Source organism: Saimiri boliviensis, chromosome 3, assembly GCF_048565385.1.
Source record: "Saimiri boliviensis isolate mSaiBol1 chromosome 3, mSaiBol1.pri, whole genome shotgun sequence".
In the NCBI taxonomy this organism is placed as follows: Eukaryota; Metazoa; Chordata; class Mammalia; order Primates; family Cebidae; genus Saimiri; species Saimiri boliviensis.
The window spans coordinates 178621687-178643869 of record NC_133451.1 but is presented as its reverse complement, the minus strand read 5'-3'; the positions used below and the strand labels follow the sequence as shown (position 1 = coordinate 178643869).

General features: G+C 38.8%; 1 protein-coding gene across 8 annotated transcripts in view; it reads right to left on the bottom strand.

Moving 5' to 3' along the window:
- Positions 1-22183, bottom strand: part of LOC101050820 (DExD/H-box helicase 60) — a 258453-nt gene that overhangs the window by 157686 nt on the left and 78584 nt on the right. For 7 of the 8 annotated variants that reach the window (XM_074397007.1, XM_074397004.1, XM_074397001.1 and 4 more), the window contains 7 exons: positions 20057-20218; positions 16036-16201; positions 14670-14822; positions 12718-12822; positions 5903-6103; positions 621-725; positions 264-405 (listed from right to left, as the gene is read on the bottom strand). In XM_074397007.1, coding sequence (XP_074253108.1) covers positions 264-405; positions 621-725; positions 5903-6103; positions 12718-12822; positions 14670-14822; positions 16036-16201; positions 20057-20218 — 1034 coding nt within the window. The remainder of the gene's footprint in view (positions 1-263; positions 406-620; positions 726-5902; positions 6104-12717; positions 12823-14669; positions 14823-16035; positions 16202-20056; positions 20219-22183) is intronic. The other variant, XM_074397006.1, reaches the window with a different exon arrangement.

The following is a 22183-nucleotide window of genomic DNA, read 5'->3' as shown; positions in this document are numbered from 1 at the left end:
CCTCTCAGTTGTCTCTTCTGCAAATATTCTTTATCAGTTAAGTAATACATAAGTAGCCCTCAAATACTCTTTATTAGTTAGAATAAATATAAGTTGACTTTCAGTCTAATTTTTTGGTATCTGTAAATCTGAACATATACTTAGCATTTCTTTGCTTTAAAAAAAAAGGAGGAGGAGGAAGAAGAGAAAAACATTTCTGAGGTTTTGGTTATTAAACAGATATGTAGCCATTTTTGGACTACATGTATAAAACCCAAGCTTACCTTTAAAGGCTGGTTTACAGAGATTATGAAAAAGGCCTCTCTTGAGAAAATTTACAAAAACAAGATTTGAAGGTTCATGTCCATGCAAATATGATACAAGTCCTGCAAATTTCTTTGGATTACCTTTTGTATTTAAATAGTCCTAAAAATGAGAAAAAAAAGTTGATGTAACTTACCATGTACTCAAATACCATAAAATACCAGCGTGACTGACAAATATTACCTGACTTCATTTATTAATGAATGATAAGTAACATGGTCATTAAATGCAGCTTATAGAAACTTCAGTTGGTTTAGCATAGAAAGAAATCTGCATAGTACTAGTTACAGAGAACAAAAACCAAAGCATGATCATACCTCTTTGATCAGGAGCTGCAAAGAAAATAAAAAGTAAAGTTTCAAAGTCTCCATGGCTCTTGGTCTCTTAAAAGACAGCAATGAATGCTTTAGCACTGACAACACCTGTAAAAGAAGAGTACTTCAATTTATCTTGTTTTAAACAGTATTTGTAAATACTGATATGTAATAAACAGTATACATACAAACTATATAATTTTACCAGATCTTATGTGAAAGTAGATTTCATTTGATTTCATATTATATCTTTGTGTATTTACATGGTACATGCTTTTTTGAATAAAATACATCACATAAAGCAGAACTGTTTATACATAACACAGATTGGCAAATAATATTCTAAATCTCTGAAACAGTGGTAACTAATAGTGGCCTGAAAATTATAAAGTATGAAAGCCAATCTGGCTTATAAGATTAGCTCTCCCAGACCATTCTAAAGACAAATCTCCTAGACCATTCTAAAGGCAAAAAACTGTAACTAGAAACTTCTCCTAAAAAAGTAACATATAAAAATAAATTAAAGGATCCATATACATGGGCAGAAAAAGTCAGGTGGCCTACAAGAAAACAGCAATCAGTAGGGCCACAGATTATATCTCTACAATGGTAGAAGCCAAAGAAAATGAAGTATCAACAATTTTATATTGTTCTGAGTCTTGAATTATCCCATCAAAAACTAATGGAACTAGGTAGATTGCAGTCAATAGGTTAGAAAAATTTGGATCTGTGTCATCACCCAAATTTCATGTCAAATTGTAATTTGCAGTGTTGGAGGTGGGGCCTGATGGAGGTGATTGGATCATGGAGGTTAATTTCTCCTTTGGTGCTGTTCTCATGATGGTGAGCTAGTTGCCGTGCAATCTGGTTGCTTAAAAGTGTGTAGCACCTTCCCTCTATCTCTCCCTTCCTCCTGCTTCAGCCATGTGAGACGTGCCTCCTTCCCCTTCAACTTCTGCCATGATTGAAAGTTTCCTGAGGCCTACCCAGAAGCAGAATCTCCTTTGCTTCCTATACACCCTGCAGAACCATGGGCCAATGAAATGTCTTTTCTTTATAAATTACCCAGTCTCAAATATTTCTGTAAAGCAATGTGAGAATGAACTAACACAGAAAATTGATACTGAGGAGCGGGGCACTACTATACAGGTATCTGAAAATGTGGAAACAATTTTACAACTGGGTAGCGAACAGAGGCTGGAATTTTGTGGAGGGCTCAGAAGAAGACAGGAAGATGAAGGAAAATTTGGAACATGCTGGAGACTTGTTAAACTATTGTGACCAAAATGCCGACAGTAATATGGACAATGAAGTCCAGGCTGATGAGGTCTAGATGAAGATGAAGATGAAGAACTTATTGAAACTGGAACAAAGATTATTTTGTTCAGTATTAGCAAAGAGGTTAGCTGCATTGTGCCCCTGCTGTAGGCATCTGGAGAACTTTGAACTTGAAAGAGATGACTTAGAGTATGTGGCAGAAATAAATTTCTAAGCAGTAAAGTGCTCAAGATGTAGCCTGGCTGCTTCCACCAACCTATGTGCATATGTATTAGCAAAGAAATGGGCCGGGTGCAGTGGCTCACGCCTGTAATCCCAGCACTTTGGGAGGCCAAAGCAGGTGGATCACAAGGTCAAGAGATCAAGACCATCCTGGTCAACATGGTGAAACTCTGTCTCTACTAAAAATACAAAAAATTGGCTGGGCATGGTGGCGCGTGCCTGTCATCCCACCTACTCAGGAGGCTGAGGCAGGAGAATTGCCTGAACCCAGGAGACGGAGGTTGCGGTGAGCCAATATCGCGCCATTGCACTCCAGCCTGGGTAACAAGAGCGAAACTCCATCTCAAAAAAAAAAAAAAGGAAATAACCTGAAACTGGGGCTTGTCTTTGAAAGGGAAGCAGAGTGTAAAAGTCTGAACATTATTTTCAGCTTAGCCATGTGACAGAAAAGCCTATTTTCTGGGAATGAATTCAAGCAGCCTGGATATATTTGTACAACCAAAAGGAAGGCAAATGCTGATAGCCAAGACAACTGGAAAAGGCCCCAAAGGCATTTCGGAGACCTTTGCAGCATTTCCTCCCATCACAGGCTGGAGTGCAGGAGATCATAGCTCACTGCAACCTCAAACTCCGGGACTCAAGTGATCCTCCTGCCTCAGCCTCCCAAATAGCTGGGACTACAGGTACATGCCACCATACCCGCCAGTGAAACGTTTTCTAATAAAGAAATCAAAGCAATTAAAATAGAAACCAAATTAAAAATCTAATTTAATAAATATACTTCTTACTTCAAAAACAACTTGAATGTGATAAACTGAAAAGGTTCTGCATGTGATAAACACTATCAATTAAAAAAAAAACTATAACTAGAAACTTCTCCTTAAAAAGTAACATATAAAAATAAATAAAAGGATCCATATACATGGGCAGAAAAAGTCAGGTGGCAAACAAGAAAATCGCAATCAGTAGGGCCGCAGATTATATCTCTACAATAGTAGATGCCAAAGAAAATGAAGCATCAACAATTTTGAAGACAAATGCCTCAAATCCAGTAAATTTATGCCTAGTTAAATCATCCTTACTATGAAAAAAACAAAAATCTCCTCAAATATGCAGGAGCCCAGAAAATATCCCACCCTCATAAACTTTATTATATAAAAAGCAACAACAAAAGCCTTGAAAGCGTACTACTCTCTCTTCCTGGGAGATTAATAAACATCAAGAGCTCAAGAATGGGGCCACTTTTACATAGAACTAGATGTTCAGCAGGTTCACACCTGACTCATTACAGGGTTCTGGGAAGACTCTTCCTCTTGGAAAGTGGAATCTGATGTAACCAGCCATCATAAAAAACTTGGTAACCTTACAGTGACATTTAATTAAATTTAAATTTTAATGTGAATTGCATATTCCACAATATGCCTCTCAAAATTGTTCTGATTGAAAATCTCAGGCAAATTTACCAAGTTCTGATAACTAATTCAATATACCTGCATCCATTTTTTAAAAAACAGTCACCCACATTTAAGTAGAAAAGACTGAAAGAAATATACCAAAATAATAAAGCAGTTTCCTTGGAGTAGTGGAACTAAGTATGGGTTATTTTTCTCCTTTCAGCTTTTCTATGTTTCCAAATAGTCTTTTATAAACAGGTTATTTTATACTTAAAATATAATTTGTATTTTTAATACAGCAATACTATTTCCTCATTCTTATCTGGAATTAAGAATGATATGTTTGAGAGCAAATTCAACCTTTCATTTCAATTACAATTCTTCTAATAATGCTTTAATGTAGAAATTTCTTATTTATCTAATTAATTAAGTAGCAAACGCTGACAACATAACAGAATTTAAGGTGGATGCAACTCTGTTTTAGCACGATATATATATACACAGTCACAAACTAAGTTATATTATCAGTGTTCATTCCTTTATAAAGGAAAAAGTAAACAATAACATATAAAAAGAATGAAAAAGCTAGCAAAGTGCTTTTCCCATTCTTCTCTTTAAAGAACGCTAAAGCAAAACAAAACAAAAAACCTAAAACTAAAATCATAAGACCTGAAACTACCAATGATAGTAGCTAGCATTTATATGTTTACAACTAATCGAATATGATGCTAAGAAGTCCTTGACTTGCATTAATTAGTTCATTTAATTTAACTACAATCTATAGTGGTTGTTATTGCCACTTTATAGCAGATAGTTTGGAGGTTTAAGAAAATGTAATTGCCTTTCCTAAAGTTAAATAGTCAGTAAATAATTGAACCAGGGCTCTATTCCAGACCTTTATAAGTCTATAGCCAATATTCAACCACTATACTACATTGCTTTTCACACAGTAAAATAGCCCTGCTAATTCTTAATGCCTTATGGTCTTTGGTGGTAAAACAAACCTAATTATTTTTTTCTGTCCTGAATAAATATATAATAATCAAAAAATACAAAGCATTAAAAGACTGATGGAACTCAAGAGTTATTGTTACTGTTGACCTAAAAAATACTGAGGGAAAATTCATAGAGAGAGTTCATTTGGGTCAAGGTAGAGGATAACTGTCTGGGACAGACAGACTTTCAAGTTGTCCTGGGAAGTATTCAGTTCAGCCTTTGTTACAAGCAGATTTTTAAAGGTAAAAGGGATAAGAAGTGGGCTGACACAAAGTTTTTTTGACAGGAGTTCTCATAGTTTTACGGAAATAACATTGATTTGTGATTGGCTATACATTGTTGAACTACAGGGAATGAGGTATGGTGTCCAATGTATGGCGTTTTATGGCAACTTCATGTCAGTCAGACTAGAGCCCACACAGCAAGTGGCTTCAAGAGGTAACTATTCAGGTCAAGAGGGGAGTGAGGCGTGACTGCTGTCACACGCTGTCACATTCCAATGCCTCTCTGGGCCTGATAATTAAAGGGCATTCACATTCCTCAGATAAAAAGTTTCTTGGCCAGGCACAGTGGCTCACACCTCTAATCCCAACATTTTGGGAGGCTAAGCCCAGTGTGATGGCGAACACTGAGTGTCAACTTGACTGGATTGAAGGATGCGAAGTATTGATCTTGGGTGTGTCTGTGAGGGTGTTGCCAAAGGAGATTAATATTTGAGTCAGCGGGCTGGGAAAGGCAGACCCACCCTTAATGTGGGTGGGCACCATCTAATCAGCTGCCAGCACAGCTACAATATAAAGCAGGCAGAAAAATGTGAAAAGGCGAGACTGGCTTAGCCTCCCAGCCCACACTGGAGTCCACGTTCTTTTGTTTTGGGACTCAGACTGGCTTCTTTGCTCCTCAGCTTGCACATGCCATATTGAGGGTCCTGTGATCATGTGAGTTAAAATAGTTAATAAATTCCCCCCCCACACACACACACACAAACACATATGTGTGTATCCTATTAGTTCTGTCTCTCTAGAGAACCCTGACTAATACAGCGGGTGCACTGCTTGAGCCCAGGAGTTTGAGATCGGCCTGGGCAACATAGTGAGACCTCATCTCTACAAAAAAATAAAATAAAAATTAGCTGGGCCCGGTGGTGTACACCTGCAGATGCTGAGGTGGGAGGATCACTGGAGCCCAGGTGACTAAGGCTGCTGTAAACCATGATTGCACCACTGCACTCCAGCCTAGGTGATACAGTGAGACCCTGTCTCCAAAAAAAAAAAAAAAAAATCCGAAAATAAAGTTTATTTTCTTTCTCACAACAGACTTCTAAAAGAGCAGCAGACCTGACTACAGCCAGGCTAGTGATGAAGACTGAACCTCAGGCAGGGTCTAGCACGGTACCTTTGCCTTGGCATCCTCTGGGTCATCTTTCTTGGAAGCCAGCAGCATGAGTCGCAGGACCAGGGTTATGCTGAGAGGAAACCGCCCTCGCAGCTCAGGAACACTGGATGCAATGAGTCTTTTTATTTTGGGCAATGGGATATCAAAGAAATAGACATCTCCAAGCAGATCTTGACCTCTTCGTCCAGCACGACCAGACATCTGGAAGCAGCAAAGCATCATAATGTAAAACCTCCTCAAATAATTTCCTAGGAATTCAAAAGATCTACGACTTTACACTTGTTACCCTGGATTGTGTTAAGTTATGCCTTTAGTCCTGAAACTAATCCATGTTAATATGGCACTTAAAAAATACAGTGTGGCTGAGCAAATGAGATAATGAGGGAGGCATTGTGATATATATTTGGTCTTTGACCCAGTTTTCTAGCATAGAACTCTAAAATCCTTGGACTCTCCAATATCTTTGTATGTTAATGAGTTGGCTGATGACTGGCAGGCTCTAGGCAGTTTTGGGATGTGGACTGGTCACCATAAAGACCAAGGTGTGATTAGAGGACTGGGACTTTCCGCCCCTTCTTGCAATTTCCATGGGAGGAAGAAGGGTTAAAGGTTAAGGTGATCACCAATGGCCAATTCATCAGACATGTGTCATGATGTTTTCATAAAAACCTAAAAGGACTGTCTCAAAGAGCTTCCAGACAGTTGAATACATGGAGGTTCCTGGAGGGTGGTGTGCCCTGAAGAGGGCATGGAAGCTCTATGCTCCTGGCCCCATACCTTGCCCTCACAGCTCTTCTGTATCCTTTATAACATCCTTCATAATAAACTGATAAATGTCAGTGTTTTCGAGTTTGATGAGTCACTCTAGCAAATTAATTGAATCCAAAGAGGGAGTCATAGGAACCCCAACTTGAAGCCAGTTGGTCAAAAGTTCCAGAGGACCAGATTTGTGACTGGTATCTGAAGAGGGGGCAGTCTTGGGAACTGAGCCCTCAGTGTGTGGAATCCGACACTATCTCCAGGTAGGTAATGTGGAATTGAATTGAGCTGCAGAACTGACTGCTCACTTGGTGATGGGCAGAAATCCCCACACATTTGGTCACAGAAGTCTTCTGTGTTGATTGTAGTGATTATTACAGAGTGAGAGAATACAAAAAGTAGTTTGTGTTCTTCCTCATATTCAGAGGCAGTGTCATTAACAGGTATCCCTATCATGCAGACAATTGTACTGGGCATTGCACGATGATATGTAAAAGAAACTTACAAATGAAACCTGCTCTTAAGGAGCTTACAGTCCATATACCCCCCTCTTTCTCACCACACACACACACACACACACACACACACACACACACGGGGCGGGGGGCGCTGAATAGAACTAGAGAGTGGCTTAAATAGGGAAACTTCTCAGCCCTATTTTCAAACAAATCCTTTTTAGCAAGTGAAGGATTCAAACTTCTTCTGTTCTCATTGGTTGGAATAGTTGAGCCCTGACTGGGACTGGGTGGTTTCAAGCTCCAAACCAAAAGATTCTGTCAGATGTTTCTTTCAAACAGCTAGATGTGGGGAGTTCCAACCACACTTGGAACTGTTCCCTATTTAAGCCATTTTCTCTAACTCTTTTAACAAACAGAGTTAAAAGTAATGAAAGTTAAAAAGTGTGCCTAAGCTCCTTGAGATACAAATCAAGTATAATTATTGAATGAGACAACATTTTGAAAGGCTTTGTGGATGAGGTATGTCAAGGACCAACTCTGTAGAAGAAATAACAGCCATTTATTCAATGCTTAGTATGTGCTAGGCCCTTTATATAAATTAGTTTTAGGCAGTCTTTGTAATAATCTGGTGAGGTAGAGAGTATTGTCAGCCCCATTTAAAAATAAAGCAGGACTTCCAGTGTGATGTTGAAAAAAAAAAGAACAAAGATAAGAAAACTGAGCGCAGAGAACCTAAGTCATGTAGCCACAATCCAACAACGGAGAAGTAGCAGAATCAACCAATCCCTGATATTTTTTAATCAAAGTCCTCAGGGACCATGTGAGTCTGCCTCTGGAATCCTAAAAATTAGATTCCTGAAGATTACAGGGTAGACAACCCATGCAAAAAAATGACTGCAGAGAAGAAGGCAAGAAGACAGAAATTAGAAAGATGGTTGGAAATAGTAAGAAGATTAGACTGACTAGGACAAAGCCCCATGAGCATGAGAACATACATATTTTAGATAGAGAGCAAAGGGGTCTTGTTGATACAGGGCTTGAATATTGCCAACACTGCTGTATTTCATCCTAGAGTAGAATTAGCCATCAATATTCCCTCATCAGAGATGACATGAAGAAACTATGCTATCCATCATCTGTAGCACAGAACAGAATACAGGCAAATGAGAACCGGGAGGACTGTTGTTAAAGAATGTCCCTGGCCAACAAACATAATGGACTCCTGTGGCTGAGGTGCTCAAAGTTAAAACAGAACTAGGCATCCACGGCAGGGTTAGGGAGTGGTCGTGGACGCTGGGTTCTCAGAAGGATGCTGTAAAGGTGTCAAAGGACCTCCCTTCCTACAATCAAGCCAAACCAGCTGCTGTTGGTGGTGCCAAGATCAACTGTGGTTGGAAAGCCCCACTCTTAGCTATTTGAAACATCTGATGGAAACTTCTGGCTTAGGACCTTGGAAACCAGTCAGTCAGGGTCAACTATTGCAACCAATCAGAGCTGAAGAAGCTTGAATCCATTATTTGCAAAAAAAAAATAAAGGATCTGATTGAAAACAAGGCTGAGAACTTTCCCTAGTTAAGCCAAACCCTCCCTTTGTTCTTTGGAGAGCACACTTTCACTTGCAGTAAAGGCTGAGTTTCTCCAATCTGCAGATTCTTTTCTACAGAAAATAAAACTCTGTTTTGCCTCTGCAGGTCTCATGTCCTTTTGTTAACACTCTTATAATAATCCTGGGTAAAGAATGAGGGAAGAAGGATGCTGCTACAGAAATTGTGAGACAGAAACCTGAGACACCATGGCAGGAGAGTAATCGGATGCTTTTTGAAATAGATTAAGCATCAAAAGCAAAGAAGAGAAAGGCGTTAAAGAACTCCAGAGTGAAAAAGTGTGCATAGTAAATGAAGGAGGAAATGTTTATTAAGGACCTTCAATGTGTCTCTTCCTATTCACTTAACCCTTATCAAGGCTGTGGGGTGGTGATTATCATGGACATTCTAGAGATAGTGAAGGAAGATCCCACCTCAGGTCTCACATCTGTTTGGCAATAATCACCTCATGCCCACAGATTTTCCATTATCATTGTTTCCATTATAACACAACTGAAAATGGCAGCCGGGCATAGATGGATGCACACCACACAGAAGAAATCATCAGTTCCACAAACACTGCGAGCATCTCTTGTCATCCACATGCTCATTGCTATTAGGGATACAAATTCCTTCATGGAATTTACAAGAGTACAGCGCATGTGACGGAACAAGCACAATCACATTTCCCCAAAGCTGGGGTAATCAAAGAAAATCAAAGAAAACAAATAACAACAGTTCAATCAGAACCTTACAAAAAGGGCTAGAATTTTAATCAGGGGAGAAAAGGAAAAGTCTCTAAGAGGAAAAAGCAGAACAGACGTCCTGATGAACAAGGCATAACAGAAATGAGAGGTCAATTACTAAAACAATTTGTGCCAGAAGGTTCTCACCAGGAAAGAACAAGAAACAAATACACATATTTTTTAAAAATCACATGGTGATCAGGATGCAAAGGGCCCTACTAATAACAGCTGGCATTAACTGGGCACTTACAATGTACGGGGCACAGTGCTGAGTGGTGCACACTTTTCAGTTAGCCCTCATAATCACCTTCTGAAATATAATTATTGCCACCATTGTACAGATTGAGAAACTGACACCCGAGAAATTAACTAACTTGTCCTCGACTGCACAGCTAGTAAAGAGTAAAGCAAAGATTCAAGCCTAGGGAATCTAGGACCAGATGCTCTTCTATTAATCATTACACATACTCCTTCAGAAGCACTGTGAAGACCTAGCACGTAGGTACCTGAGGCAAGACTTGAGCCAGGCCACCAGTGTCGGTGGCGAACACGCTCAGCAAAAGAGAGGCAGGGCAACGGGCTAGGCTGAATGTAACAACACTGACGTGGTGGTGAAGAGGCCCAGGAAAGGATACCAAGAGACTGTGACAGCAAAAGGGGCATTCTGATAACTAGAACTAGATAACCAGGCTTAGGCCAGTAGCAAGACTTCTGGAGACCCTGGGAGGCAGCGAATGTGCTTTTGTTTATGGGAGAGAAGTGACTCACTGGGGCCCAGACGCAGACTGGTAGGCAGCTTTCTCAGTGGCTGCTCCCAGTGAGTCTAATCATCTCAGCTTCCTGCTATTCACAGCCTTGTGTAATCTGCTCTCCTTGATTACTGAAGAAAAGTCGGGGAGGTGAAGTTAACAAGTATTCTCTTTATTTTACAGGGAGTAGAGTCCTATGAAGATTGAGTGACATGAGGAAGATACCTAGGAGCCGGTCATGACCCGCATTTGACTATAATAAATGCCATTTCAAGGAATACATAAATATTTTTAAAAGACAGAAAATGGAAATACCAAAAGGAGAAAATGGCATGTAAGCAGAAAATCCCTATTTTTTTTTCCAATTAATACAGTAAAGCGTATTCTTCACTTTAAAAAGCTAATATAAAACACATAGTTCAGGGGTCTGTAATACCTCCTGTGCTAGGAAAAATCACACTCCTATGAGACTAGATGCCTCTATAAAAGAAAGTCCTAAAAAAATGATGATACATAGCTTCATGTCATGTATTCAAACAGATCTAGAGAAGAAAAAAGATTTTGATACAACTGGACAAAAGTCAGTGAAGTCAGTTCCTACACAACCAACTTTGGAGACTGAATTTCCTATTTCTAAATAATTTATGTTGCATGAGAAACACAATTCCACAGGTAGATTTACTTTTTTAAAACTTTTAAGTATAAAACATAGTAAATGCTTACTTCTGAAGAAGTCAAAACACTGAAGATATGTCAAAATACTGACATGAAGCCAAAATAATGACAGCTAAATTAAGACTGTAGATACAGAATCATGATGAAAGTGAACTGTATGAAATACTTTGAGTACAATTAACATTAAGTGGTCTCAAGTGCAAGCAGTAGAACTAACATTTCCTGGTTCTCATTGTAAGACACATCCTTACAGACACACTGTAAATAACATGGAAATGGCATGGAAATACATTTCTGATTTCAGTGCATTTCCCTGAGCAGAGCCAACCTGACATTTGGGATGATGAGGCAGTTGTTTGGGGGTATAAGTCCCAGAAAGTTCTGCCACCTGACCCTCGAGAAACAAACAAAAATCCATCCAGAGACAAAATATATTTTATTCTGTCCTAGGAGATAATGCTAAGTCCTCAGGGCAGGATAACAAAGTTGTTCCATTCTCATTATGGTCCATAGTGAGTAAATGATGCTGGATTTCTTCCAAACAAGTTTGGCAAGGAGGAGGAAAAAAGAGACTATAATTCTGAAGGAAACAGAAGTACCTTAGGACAAACTTTGGTCACTACACAAAAAAGAGAAAGACTGAAACATTCCAGCTCAGGGGCTTTCTGTTTTTTATAACAACACATGCAAAAGGTGATACGGTCCATAGCTATACTTGAGAAAAGAAAAATACGGCTTTAAAGGTTGAAACAGCAACATCCTAAAAAATCATGAAATAGATATAAATTTGTTTTCTCTGTAAAATCACAATCTTCACATTCCAATCTAGGAGAGTTCACATGATCAACATTTTAATAAGAAAAGAGGAAAATTTCAAGAATAAACACAATAAAAAAATTTATATTTTATAATTTATCGTTTATATTTTGAGACTAGGCAAAGATCACTGACAGTGTTTTTTAGCTGTGTGTAGAGAGGAGGTAGTTTTTTCTTCCCTTTGACTTACAATATATGTCACAGATAGGGTGTCACATAAGGAAATGAGAAGATGCTCAGGTGTGACATCTTTGTCATTGTGTCTAAATCTCTGTTACATGGCCTTTCTCTTGTATTTTTATTTTTCTCACTCTCAACCTTGTTTTTCTTTCATTTATCTCCCTTTCCTTCCTGGCCTTATAATACAGACACATTTTTATCCTCAATTTTTAAGAAGTTATCTAGAGACCTCCAAGTAACACTTCTTACTCCAGAAATTCCACTAAAATGATAATGAAAAGCTTTAAAAAAAAAAAAAGCATAAACCCCCAAGAAGGTGAATGGTATTAAAGTTTTGGAATTTGGAAAATAGTAGGTTAATGACCTCTAAATACTCAAATTTGCAGTAAGAAAGTAAAAACCTACCTAATTTAAATGACAGTATTCCCAAAACACCCAGGAATTGATAATACCAAGTGCCACACACAGAGAAAGGTATATTAAAGGAAACAGATAATACAAGGAATTTCAGACCATTTTTCATACTCCCAGAAAAAAAATAAATGAGCACTATAAAGGATCCAGAATCAGCACAGCTCTGTATTTCTCAAGAAACATAAAAACTACACTAAAAACTGAACTACACTAAGATTATTAAGCCAATAAACCCTAACTGTGAGAAAATGGTGAAACATAAATCATCCAACATGAAGCAGCAAGATACAAGGTCACTGGACTCAAAAAGGCTATGCCTCATAAAAAGTAAAAGGAACAACAGAAAATGTAACCTGATACCAGATGCAAATGCCACATGGTTCATTATTTCACACCCAGCTTTCAGCAGTGGTAGTAACAGAGTCATAGAGTTACCTGTCTGTAATTTAAAGCATCCAGATAGACTGAGTCTTGAGCAAAAACAACAGATTTGCATGGCATGTGAATCCCTAAGGCAAATGTTTCAGTAGCTGTCACTACCTAGAAAAAAAAAAAAAAGTTAATTCAGCATATCTGTAAGGACACAAGATCTATCTTCCACTCCAGTGACTGAAGAACTCTTTGAGCTTGATAAACCAGGTCATTAAAATTAACATACTAGCCACACTGTTCTTACAACTGCCTGACTATTCAAAGAACACTGCTACTTCAGCATCCTGTTGATATTTGCTCAGCTAAAATCATTTCACCCAAATCTCTATTTGCAGGCTCTTTCTGATCTCTATATAAATGTCCAAAAAGACTTCCTGCACCATCGTAGTTAGAGGCACAATAAATATGTGTCCAGTGAATGCAGGAATGAATGAACAACCAGCATACAAATCTTCCTTAAGGTGGAGTAATAATGTTTTGACTTACATACTCCGGACAACCACCTTCTCTTATTCTCATGTTTGTTTATGGAAGTTTTATCTAAACAGATAACTGATCTAATCAATTGAAGCATAATAAAGTTACATTTTCCTTATTTACTTTCTTAATATCAGTTATATGCCCACTCACCTATTTAATGCTAGGTGCACATAGCTGCTCTCTCTTCCTGTTAAATACATTGATATTAACCTGTACCATAATTATTTTAATTATTTAATGATAAAGAGTAAGCACAATGACTTTCTAATTGATATTTATAAACCTATTCAAATTCAACCCACTATTTGTTCATCTTTAAAAGTTCATCAATAAAAAGGATAGAAAGGCTCAAATCACTAAACTTTAAAATTTTAGCTATAATGAGTGTCATTTTTTTTAAAAAGTGTTCTTTTTTTTTTAAATGCAAGCACCCACATTTTCAGAATAACACTTTTGTAGTGATCTGGCTATTCATTCATTCATTTATTCACTGATTTACTCACTCATTACCTTTTACAGAGCCACTACTATGTGACAATGTCTACAATACTGAGTGTGGTAAACAAAATGTGATCTTTGCCCATAATTAATAACCTTTATGAAAACTTCTTTTTCTGATTATTTGCCCATTTTAATGACAAATAAATTATACCTATATGAAAACTGAGAAGATTTTGTTTTTATAAACAGCAAGAAACAACTTTTGATATCTAATATTCCTCGCTCTTCTTAAGATTACAAAAATAAACACCCTGAATAGCATGATGACTATACTTCTACACAGCTCTTCACACACAGACACACACATGCATATGTGCAACCAAGCTATAAAGCTGGTGCTTGTTTTTCCAAATCCCTCTAAAGGAAACTGACTAGGTAATTATATGAACATTCTTGGTGAATTTATGTAGACTATCCCCACATAGAAAGAGAATGTTCCAAGCTTCTGAAACATACTAACAAAAAGTTAACAAGGATTTAACCACCAACCATGGACGATCTCCTTACCGTCTTCCAACTTCCTTTGGCGGTGTTACATCTATCAACTCTGTCTAGAACATGTTAGTCTAGTGCAAGCTTTTCCAGTTCTTAAAAAAGAAATGTCTTTCTCTTAGATGAGGAATGACATTGGAAAATAGTCTGACTAAAAGTATAGTCTTTTATACTAAAAGTATCAATATCCTTAAGAAATCTCTAGGGTAAAATTTTAAGAGCTATGTCCTAGTTACTAAGTGTTGAAGGGTAAAGGGTTGTATAATAGCTGTATTACTTCATTATAAATATATTTTTCAGTGTAGAAATGGTTTTTAAACTCCTCTAATAAATGGGAAAGATGGAGAAGCAGTTCAGTGAGTTCTAATAAAAAGACACTGGTTAGACGATTAAAACAACTGGTATAATTTTTTTATCTTTTACTGGTATTCAGCATCATATATGCACAACCTTATTTTTTAAATGCAAAGAAATGTACCTACCCTAATAAGCCCTTTTGCAAAGAGTATCTCAACTAACTCTTTTTCTTTAAAATACATGGCGCTGTGATGATATCCAATCCCCCTTTGTGCTAAAGTTGTCAGTTCTTCGCCTTTTCTCGTTAATTGCACTCGTTTTAACACTGTATTCAAAGTCTAAAACAAGAAAGGAGTGTGAAGCAATTGATCAGTATTTTACTTAATTTCAGGTTCAACCAGAATCAAGACATTTTCATGCACAAACCGCTGACACCTTGCACACAGTGAGGCTGCCCTTTGACCCTGAACCTACATGTTTCATAGCTACAGAAATAATCTGCCCATTTTTGTGAACAGACTTCGTCAGAGAAGAGACACACAAAGAGACAGAGAGACTTCTCCAAGAAGGCAGAGCACGTTCTCTACTCCAGATGATCTGAGAATTCTTACTTCTCACTGTGAACCACTCACAGGTCATATCCAAACCCCTTAAAATGTCCATACTCTCACAGCCTCACTTCTAAGAATTTATTCTCAGGAGGAAATCCAGCAGCTGACAAAGATGTCAAAGGTAAAATCGTATTACAAGAACAAGAAAAAATAATAAGACACCCTATGCAGCTTGGAGTAAGACAACTGGTTACATAAGTCAGTCACCCACAGAAATATACAGGATGCAGCTATTCAGATAATAATGTAGCTCTGTTGTTGCTGGCAAGAAATAAATAGGTAAGGGAGGAAAGAAGATTGCAGACAATTTGTATATAATATGGCCTTATTTTATTAACAAACAAATACACAAAACATCTATGTGAGTGTGGACATGTTTGTAACTACAGGCCACAGGAAAAAAAGATCTGAGAGAACAGTGAGTCTCTCTGAGCTGTGACATTACGTTTATTTTTATTTTTATTTTCTATTTTCAAATATTTCAGCAATGAACATAAATTGCTTGCATAATAAATAATGTTTAAATGTCATACCATCCTTGGGTATTTCAATATCTGTTTAATGATATGTTTTGAATGTTATATAGAAGGTCTCTGAAACTGAAACTTTCAGTTGACATTATTTAAAATATAATGTGTCACACATACTCAAATGTGACCAGCATTAAAATACATCATATTGAATTGAGTTCTACAGTCAAGCTATAAACTAATACAGGATAATAGAGTGAAATAAAATAAGAGGATGATATTCATACTGAGCAAGGAAGAGTCACCTAGAGAACTTTAGCACATTAAATTGGGATAATCATTGCAAAGCAAAAAACATACAGAGATAATCCTATTTCAAAGGTACTGCACAAGTCATTTCCACATTCAAACGATCACTATGATAAAGCATCACAACTGTAAAGTATTCCATTAATAATTGTCTGGCATACCAAGCCATTCTCCTCGGTGATCTCACTGTGCAGGGCACTGACATCAGCATACGTGCAGCCCTCAGAGATTTTCACAGTGTTCAGCTTCTTCAGGAAGTTAACATATTGGGGCCTATCCGTTAGCATTCCTTCCAGTTTTCCAGCCCTCTTCCGGTTTTTTTTAATGCTATTATTTTCAAAAGAAAATTTTTAGGTAATGAAAACTCATATTCCGTTACCACAAGAAGCCTAAGCCCACCAGATTTCCCTTCGTCATCCAATGTTGACAGTAGCTCCATCAATCCTGACTTGGTCTCCCCTTCCCCACAGATACTTCCACTATTTCATCTAGAAGTCATGGTCCTTCACCAGCAAAATCCCCTGTATTTTCTTCCTTTTCTCTGCATGATTTCTTCTCCTTCATGCTGTAACAGATATCCGGTTCTTCTCAGGACAACTTCTGCTCCTGAATCTCTCTTGAGCAGTGGCCAGAGCACAGCGGAAAAGCAAAGGAGGTGTGTGTGTGGCACAGTCTAGAAGGAGTCGTCACATCCCCTGATCCCACTAACTCTGGGCTTATAAAGAGGGTCCCAGACAGAAAAGGATACTTTAAATATCCAAGCTGAGAGCAGAGACCCTTCACGACTGGGTCCAAGAGAGAAACTGATTATAGCAATCAATATTCTTTATTTTCATGGCCCATGTAGTTCATTACACATTCAACTTGAAATGTAGTTCCTAGTCCTGAAAAAACACTGACTAAAGAGAATCAGGTGCCAAGACAACCTGGAGCTCCGACTTCTCTCTCCCAGATCCTTTTCCCTTCTCCTACGTCCAAAAACTATGCACAACAAGCAGAAAGAAGATAAAAGCAGGAGTGGAACCAACAAAGAGTTTGCCCTAGTCTTTATGAAATGTTTGAATTAGAAGGGCTATGGAAGTCATTTCAATATTGTTACAGACTGAATGTTTGTGTCCCCTTCAAAACAAATTCATATGTTTTAGGTTTGTTTCACAAACCTAATCACCATATGTGATATCAGAATGTGGGGTCTTTGGGAGGGATTAAGTCAACAAGACAAATTTTTTATGAATGGGATTAGTGACCTTATAAAAGAGGCTCCAGAGAGCTCCCTCATCCTTTCACCCTATACGGGCACAGAAAGGGCAGCTCTCTATGAACCAGGAAGCAGGGCCTCAGCAGACAGCAGCTCTGCAAACACCTTGATCTTAGACTTGCTAGCCTCCAGAACTGTGAGAAATACATTTCTGTTTAGAAGCCATGTAGTACGGTAATGTGTTATGGACTAAGACAATGTGGAGAGGAGGTTTCATTATTCTCTCAAAAGTATTTATGAAGCACTATTACTATGTGCCAGGCGATATGCTAGTATAGGGGAACTCCAAGAAGAATATGCACAATTTTCGTAAGGTGACTTCCAATCTAAAGAAAATGAAGATATGAAGACAACTGCAGTGTGGTGGTATCACTGATCCAAATGCTTCAATGATTCAAAGTGGAATGAGAACAAAAGACAAAGGGTAATAAATCTATCCGAGGGAATCATTATAAACTTCGAAGAAAAGACAGATTTAAAAGAAAGATGTGAGTGAAATGAACAGATGTATGAGCTGACAGAAAGGAAGGCCCATCAGGTAGATGCAGTGCCTAGTACATAGACTCGGGTGGTGGAAAGCGATTCATGCGAGGAGAACTCTGGTGAGATAGAGACTTACCAGAGAGGAGTGGCTGAAAATGATGACGACGCCACAGAGGTAGGCAGGGAACAAATCATGGTGATTTAGTCATGTCATGCTAAAGTGCCTACCTGAAGTCCCACCTTCAAGCTGGGGCTTGAAATCTGGGGGCTGGGTTGCCAGTCCTGTGGACTGGAAGAGGGAACTTATGGTGCTTTTTCCAGGCCTGCCCGTGACCTCTCATGGACCCATCAGCACATGCTTCCTCCCCTCTGAAGCCCATAAAAACCTCAGGCTCAGCCAGACTTGACTCAACAGATGACTAGCTGCAGAGAGGAGTTACCTACTCCAGTGTCTCTTCTCTGCTAAGAGGTGAGCAGATGTCAGGATCACCAGCTGTGGAGAGGAGCTACCCACTCCAGGACCTCTTCTTAGCTGAGAACTGAGGACTTGACAGGATGGCCAGCTGCAAAATGGAGCAACCCACTCCAGGGTCTCCTCTCTGCTAAGAGCTCAATACTCATCAGAACACCCCACTTTCAGAGAGAAACTATCCACTGCAGTTCTCCTCTGAGCTGTTCCACTGGTCAATAATGCTCTTCTTCACCTTGCTTACCCTCCACTTGTCTGTGTACCTCATTCTTCCTGGATGCACGACTAGAACTTGGGACCCACCAAATGGCAAGGCTAAAAGAGCTGTAACACAAACAGGGCTAAAACACTTGCCACATTGCCCTTGCTTGCCACATTATGGGTGACAAGAAGGAGAGAAGAAAGAAGAAGAGAAGAGCTGCAGCCTTTAGAAAAGCCCAGACCTGGGAGCTCCCCAAGCCAGGGCTGTGATAGGCTCTTTGGGGCCCTGCAGTTCCTGACATCTCTGGGCACCACCATGTTCCCCAGTGCCAGCCATGGAAGCTGCTTGCAGTACTCCTGGTCCAGCTGCAGCCACACAGGAAGCTGCTGCCTGTGCCAGTGCCTGGAGCTGCCAGCCTCTCTACAGCTGGCATTCTTGGCTGGGTGCATCAAAGGTGCCACTGGCCACAGAGGGTTTCTAGCCCAAAAAGCAACACCCCAAGAATTCCATAACAGAACAATCAGACCAGCAACTGTATGTCAATAACATTGGAAGAGGTAAACCTGGAACAAGAAATTACACAAGAGAAAGACTCTAGAGAATCCCAAACAGCAAATGGCAAGTACCTGAACCAACTCAGAGCCAGCAAGTGAGGACTGAGAGGATGTCAAGGACAGAAGAAACATTTTGACCATAGAACTGTCAGAATTAATCAGACCTTGGGAAAAAGGGGGAAAAAATCACAGCAGTGAAGTTCTACCCCTAGCATACAATTGGTATGGCAATTCATTCTATAGTCCATTCTTTGGTTTTTAAGTTTTATTTTAAGTTCAGGGATACATGTGCAGATTCGTTATATAGGTAAACTTGTATCATGGGAGTTTGTTGTACAGATTATTTCATAACTCAGATATTAAGCCTAGTTCTCATTCGTTATTTCTCTCGATCCTCTCTCTTCTTCTTCCTTCTACCCTCCACCTTCTCATAGACCCCAGTGTGTGCTGTTCCCTTCCATGTGTCCATGTGTTCTCATCATTTATTTCCTACTTAAAAATGAGAACATGTAGGATTTGGTTTTCTGTCCCTGTGTTAGTTTCCTAAGAATAATGGCCTCCAGCTTTATCAATGTCTCTGCAAAGGACATGATCTCATTCTTTTTCATGGCCGCATAGTATTTCATGGTATACACGTACCACAATTTCCTTATCCAGTCTATCATTGATGGGCATCTAGATTGACTTCATGTCTTTTCTATTGTGAATAGTGCTGCAGTGAACATATCCATGCATGTATCTTTATGATGGAATGATTTCTATTCCTTTGGGTATATGCCCAGCAGTGGGATGGCTGTGTTGAATGGTATTTCTGTCTTTTGGTCTTTGAGGAATCACCACGCTGTCTTCCACAATGGTTGAACTAATTTACACTCCCACCAATAGTGAATAAGCATTCTACAGACCAGGAAACCTCCAGGTTGTGGCCTGGGAACGTGAATGCAGGTTATGGCTAAGGCTGAGGGCCTCTCAGGAGGCCCAGTTGATACTTAAGCTTACAGATTGTGGTCTCGCCTCTCCTGACCTAAATGAACTCTATCTACATGTATAAGAGGGATTCCCTTCCTCCCATCCTTCCACCCAAATTTACTTTATTTGCAAAAACTATGAAACAATAACAAGGGCCCCTTTGTGGCCTCTAAACATTTCTGACAGTGACTTATGAATATTTTAAGTCTTCAGGGGCCAATTTGTTTAAGTAAACATTAATACCTACATCTTTTTTTCTTCCTTCACAATTCTTTCAACTTTTTTAAGTTCTTCATTTATATCAAGGATATACTGATGACATTCAGTGTGACGATGGCTTTTTGCCTCTGTCTTCTCCAGAAAAGCGCACATACTTCCAGCTCTTTTTTCCACATCACCATTCTTAAACCTTATAACAAACGAAAATAGTGCTTTGAAAAGACTATAATCATATTGTAAACCAAAAATAAAATTATAAGGCCCCTTAATCATCTGAATAGACTTCACCCTAGGCCAGGGAACTCTAAAATGTAAACTGAAAGAGTGGTTTAAGCCACAATAGGAAGTGGGGGTCACGCATGCCTCACTGTACCCTCGAGCATTCACACCAACACAGACCTTAGGTCTGATAAGAAACATCCACATCTATTCTCTCTGAAGCCTGCTACCTGGAGGCTTTGTGTGCATGCTAAAACTTTGGTCTCCACAACCTTTTGTTATTATTATTATTATTATACTTTAAGATCTTGGGTACATGTGCAAATGTGCAGGTTTGTTACACTGGTATACACGTGCCATGGTGGTTTGCTGCATCCATCACCCCATCATCTACATTAGATATGTCTCCTACTGCTGCTCCTCCCCTAACCCCCCACCCCCTGATTTTCCTTTCCTAACCCCCAACCCCCGACAGGCCCCAGTTCTACAACCTCTTATAACCCAGACATTCCTTTCTGTTGATAACCATTTCAACCAATTCCCAATCAGAAAATTTTTAAATCTACCTATAATCTGGAAGCCTCCCTCCCCAACTTTGAGTTGTCCTGCCTTTCTGGATCAAACCCATGTGTATGTTAAATGTATTTAATTGATGTCTCATATCTCCCTAAAATTATAAAACCAAGCTCTACTCCAACCACCTTGGGCACACGTTCTTAAGACCTCCTGAGGGCTGCGTCACAGGCCATGGTCACTCATATTTGGCTCAGAATAAACCTCTTCAAATATTTTGGGGAGTTTGACAATATCATATGTCCATCTACTGCTATCATCTTGACATATAATTTGCTAGAAAAAAATGTTTTGGCTCAAATATATGGAACATACAGTAATATGACACTCATTATAGCCTGAGTTCTCCATAGAGTTTTTTGAATATTACTTATGGGGCCACAGATTTACTAGCATGTTTAGAAAACAGACTTTGAAAAGGAATCTTATGTAACTGATGAGCATTAAATTATTACACTGAAGAAACAAAGACGAGAAAAGTCTGCTATACATGGTAAGAAAAAAAACAAAAATAATAATGGCAAACAATTACCAAGTTCCAGGCACTGTTCTATGTGGTTTAAACATATTAACTAAATCAGTCTCTACCATGACATTATGAGGAAGGTCATATTATCTGTTTTGCAGATGAGGAAGTAAATTCCAAAGGAAATTTTGGAATGTCTTCAAGGTTACATAGCCTACTGGTCAGGTTGCGGTTAGAACCCAGGCAACTCAGCTTCAACTTCAGAGGCTGTTTTTTTTTTTTTTTTTTTAATCTGCCTTTTGTGTAATTTGGATCTTTTCTTAATGTACATAGTGCTAACGTGAAGACCTTTTTCTGCACTGTATGCAAACCGGGTAACTAAAACAAAGCCACTTTGAATCCTTGAAGGTATATCCAGGTTTATGACAGTAATTGTGTTTACATTTTATGGTGCCTAGTATTGATAAAATGTTATTTCCCTATATTAACAAATGTTTAATATAGGGAAATATATATATAGGGAAATTGATATAGGCAAATTGATAAAATGTTATTTCCCTATATTAAACATTTAAACATTTTGAAAAGCTGCTTAATCCTTCCAATTTCCCTCCTGGTTGTAAGCTCAAGCTATAGCCTCTAAACCTGCTAAAAATCAGGAAGGAACCCCTCCTCTGGAGGGCAGATGGACTGAAGTGGCTACAGCCAGTGTAGGTAAAGAAAGCCCCCCACTGAACAGTGATCACATGACACCTGCAGATCAGGAAGGGCTGATCTGAATCCAGGCAGCAAACTCAACCCATTCTTTTGCTTTAGGGGCTTGTGTTTAATATGCGTCATTGCAATAGAAGAAGTCTCAGAGTCTCTCTCAAGTCAAGAGGACAGATGGGGGACAGG